Source organism: Haemaphysalis longicornis, unplaced genomic scaffold, assembly GCF_048455015.1.
Source record: "Haemaphysalis longicornis isolate Haplotype H1 unplaced genomic scaffold, Haemaphysalis longicornis Haplotype H1 scaffold_5, whole genome shotgun sequence".
NCBI lineage: Eukaryota > Metazoa > Arthropoda > Arachnida > Ixodida > Ixodidae > Haemaphysalis > Haemaphysalis longicornis.
Genome location: NW_027526385.1, coordinates 72,525,662 through 72,529,648, shown reverse-complemented (window position 1 = coordinate 72,529,648; position 3,987 = coordinate 72,525,662). Strand labels below are relative to the sequence as shown.

General features: G+C 50.9%; 1 protein-coding gene across 1 annotated transcript; it reads right to left on the bottom strand.

Annotated features, from left to right (window-relative positions):
- Positions 1-480: 480 nt before the first annotated feature.
- On the bottom strand, positions 481-3,323 carry LOC144138431 (uncharacterized). Its single transcript, XM_077670705.1, has one exon. It carries the CDS (start codon positions 3,162-3,164, stop codon positions 1,056-1,058), a length of 2,109 nt encoding a protein of 702 aa, XP_077526831.1. The 5' UTR covers positions 3,165-3,323; the 3' UTR covers positions 481-1,055.
- Between the last annotated feature and the right edge of the window lie 664 nt (positions 3,324-3,987).

Sequence of the window (3,987 nt, the reverse complement as noted above, 5' to 3'; positions counted from 1 at the left end):
GCGTCGTTAGACGGAGGGGTGCATGATTTTTTCTTTACTTGTGAATTTTAACATTACTGCGCAGCTAAGAAACAACAAGTTGCGGGGGCCAACCTTTCGTATATGGCAACGTTCAGCTTGCATGAGGCACTAGGTATGACTGGCCCGTCGTTCTGGGTAAGATTTGCCTATGCATGCTGCCGCGTCGATTCGCGTTCATTCGAAAGTTCAGTATTAATGAAGTTCAGGGCAAGGCTCTGGTTTGTTCTTTTTGTCTAACCCCAAGCACATGACAAATTCGCGAAAAGTAAAAATCGTGCGTTCTATGTAATGCATGCTGCAGACCGAAAGTCATTTGTCGGCGCAAGGGTGGGAAAATGCGCTGCTAAATTAATAGGCAGTGCCAGTACGTCGAGCAGGCAGTCGACTTTGATGTCAGCCGAATTTTTCACATAGCCTGAAAAAACCGCGCATGTGCGAATCTTTTGAATCTGGCAGCGATACAGAGACGCGTGCATCTAAGAATGTGCACGGCGTCTATCATATTTTATTTTGTTTCCCCTTGCGTTATCTTCGATATTTAAACGACACAATCTACGGACACATTTCCACTAGAGGTTTTTGGCACCGTCAGTATTCGTACGCCGAGACCTGCAGCTATTCCTAACGGAATGCTGGCGACACCTGTCCAAACATAGCTGACCGCAATTCTTCCGTTATAGTTTCAAAGGCATGCTCGCAGTTTCCCCTACATTGTTGAAGGGAAAAACAAGAGCGATATTAGCGACTTCCTCAAAAAGTGCACTTTTCAATGATCTATTTTCCTGCCATTCATGCTTAACGCGCGTCTTCAGTAAGGCACCAAACGATATTTAGGAAACCGAAAATGTGTTTATTTGTTTAAAAACACGATTTCGTGCATGTCGTCCACTCTAAAAACGAAGAACAGAACATCTGTACACACAAAAGGTTCTTCCGCACAATGACACCAAGTAGAAGCATGCGCGTGACGGTTCCAAAAGAAACGCCGCAATTGAAACTCCTCGCCCCAGTAACTGCCGCAAGCGACGACGTGCTTAGATCTCCTTTCCACCAAGCACGCTCTTCTGAATCATGGCCACTGCTCCAGTCTCGTTCACAGAAGCGAGATTTCTAACTCGTTGAACCAATGCAGGGCTGCGATGCACGCGGTCGAAGGCCGCTTTGCAATGGTCCGTTCGCACATTGTAGACCACAAATTGCGCAGCGCACGTGACCAGCCCTCTGTTACGGGCGAGGACGTCCTGGACGATGAATTGGTCCTCGGTAGTCTCTTCCTCGACCGACGACGAGGCGTGAAGGTGCAGAAGTGTGTAGTTGGCCGCAATACCCGGAACAAGAAAGCGAATGAAGCTTTGATTGTCGATTTCTTGAAGTGGCAATAAGTAGAATTCGCACAGAGTGTCGCTGTTTCTCACCGATCCGGCGAGGAATCTCAGGTTTTCTTCGCCGAACACAAATCGCCCGACATGCAGGAGATGGACGCTCTTGCTCAAGAACAACGCTTCCAGAAGCGGGCTGCGAGACTTGTTCGTTGCGGAGTTGCAGACGCGCAAGTCGGCTTCGTTGCTGCCAAACATCCATAGTTCTTTCAGAGCGGTCGTTTCGCTCAAGTACATTGTGATGGCATTCACCGTGGCGTTGTCGAGTGCGTCTTGGGTCAGCAGAAGCCAGAGGGTGGTCACGTGCCTCCAGGCGGGCATCCGGCAAATTGCGGCGTGGAACAGATCCCTTCTGATGTCCCGGGTGTCGATAATGACACTGGTAAGAGATGGACATTGTTCAAGTGCAGCCAAGACGACGGGGCAAATGGTGTACTGATCTTGAAATGACACCAGGCCTGATAGGCCGCCATCACGAACCTCTAGTCCACAAGCACGCACGTCCTCTAAACTTATCCCATTAACGACGACCTCCTCGAGGGATTTAACTTGAGACAAAGCAGTTATAAGCACTCGGATGGCATATGGGTGGAAATCCCCGAGGTTGAGAGAAAGGAACGTCAGACTTTTGTTTAGGCTCAAAGCTATGGCAAACGAGACAAAGTAACTGGACACGGCTTGTCTTTCCTGCTCGCCTTCAAGAAGAGAAGACTCGTCAATTTCGTCTTCATCGTGCGATGACCTAGGAGGTATCCAGTAGCAGCTAGCGATGTCCAGGCGCTCTAGGCAGACGCTGCGGGCCACAAGTTGAGCGAGCAAACCGGTGGAACGTGCGTCCAGCTGGAAACCGATCAAGGTTAGCTCGGAAATTGTCCGAGCCATCAGCAGTGGTTCGATAATTCCTCTTAAACCCTCGTGCGACGTGTCTTTCTTGGAACCGGTGACAGTGAGGGAGGCTATCCACGGGGCCCTCCGCAAGTAACCCGAGAAATTGGCTACACCGCTGCCCGAACGCGCGATCAAGATGCTCGTATGAACGGAAAGCCTTGTCACCGAGCGGTTCCCCTTCAGCGACGCCGAGAGCCGCTTCGAGTCGGTGTCGTCCACGACCAGTTCCGATATGTCGAGCTTATTGAGAGACTTCGATGCGGATATGAGACTCTGAAGTGCGTCTACGACAAGCCGCACATCTTCGCTCTCGTCGACGCGCAGCTCTTGCAGATGTACCATTCGAGAGAGTACCGTCAAGATGTCGGCTCGGATGATGTTGCAATCGGGTAAGGTTGAGACGTTTAGGATGCGCAGACTCTTGTTTTCTCGAAGAGCCTTTACGGCTAGTTCACGGATCTCGTTCAGGGTTCCTCCTTCGAATAGAGCGTCGGTCAGGTCGACGCGGGTGACACAACGGTGCGATGTAAGTAGGGCGTGGAAAAGAACACGCGCATTGCTACTGCGTTGTTCTTGCTGCCAGCCGACGCCATCGTGGCTCACTCTCACCAGTGAAAGTTCGCCAGGCGCGTCGACCTCTTGCAGCTGCAAGCTGATGTGCCACAGGACGCGGTTCCAGGAGGGAAGCTGGTGGAACAGCTGACACACCGGAGCGTTGGCGTCCTCGCTGGCCGTGCAGGGCAGGGAGTGGGCGACCACGGTGCGGACTTCCGTGTCGTCAGGAGCGGCCTGCTGAAGTTGACGATCATGCTGTGGAGCTGCCTTTCTGTTTTCAGTGTCAGAATCGACGTCAGCTGGGGGCGGAGGGTTCTCCATGAATGAAGGTTAACTCGTGTCGGAAAACGCGCGTCGAAGAAAAGATGGCTTGATTTTGAAAACAAAATGAAGGCACGGACTGCGTCCGGCCTTTTGTCGGGTAGGAGTGCTTGGTTACTAAACTGTCTCTGAACGCTTCGCGCCTTTATGAACCCGAAAATTTCCCTGGGGACCAATAATAGCGCATGCGCAAATATTGCTCAGATGACAAACTTTGTTTCCTTATCTTTGAGTAACGGCTTGTATGCTTATTCCTTTCTGAGGGTCGTTGCGGAATTCGGACTGTTCTAACAACGTAGATATCTGTACAGATATCTGCTTGCTATTGTAATTGAAGTCTTGTAGTAGCGCAGTATAATCTTGCCCAAATTCAAAACTATCTGCTTGATTTGATTGATTGATTGTAGGGTTTAACGCGCCGACGCAACGCAGGCGACGAGGCGCGCCGTAGTGGAGGGCTCCGGATTAATTTTGACCACCTGGGGTTCTTTAACGTGCGCCGAAATATCGTACACACGGGCGTTTTTGCTTTTCGCCTCCATCAGAAAAGCGGCCGCCGCGGCCGGGAATCGAACCCGCGGCCTCGTGCTCAGCAGCGCAACGCCTTAGCCACTGAGCCACCGCGGCGGGTAAACTATCTGCTTACCCGGTATGCTCTGGAGGCAAGACCGTATCAACCGAGGAAATGCGGGAAACAAGTCACAGATTTACAATTTCTTTTTTAGGCATGCCAGAAAAAACCGAAAAAAAAATCCAGAGGCCTGGTTACCTCAGGAATACACTACAATCCGTTCCCCGGGTAAATTTCCAAAAATTAAAACTT

Bases quoted from the DNA above. Each gene is read 5' to 3' on its own strand.
- LOC144138431 (XM_077670705.1), bottom strand. From the start codon at position 3,164: ATGGAGAACCCTCCGCCCCCAGCTGACGTCGATTCTGACACTGAAAAC.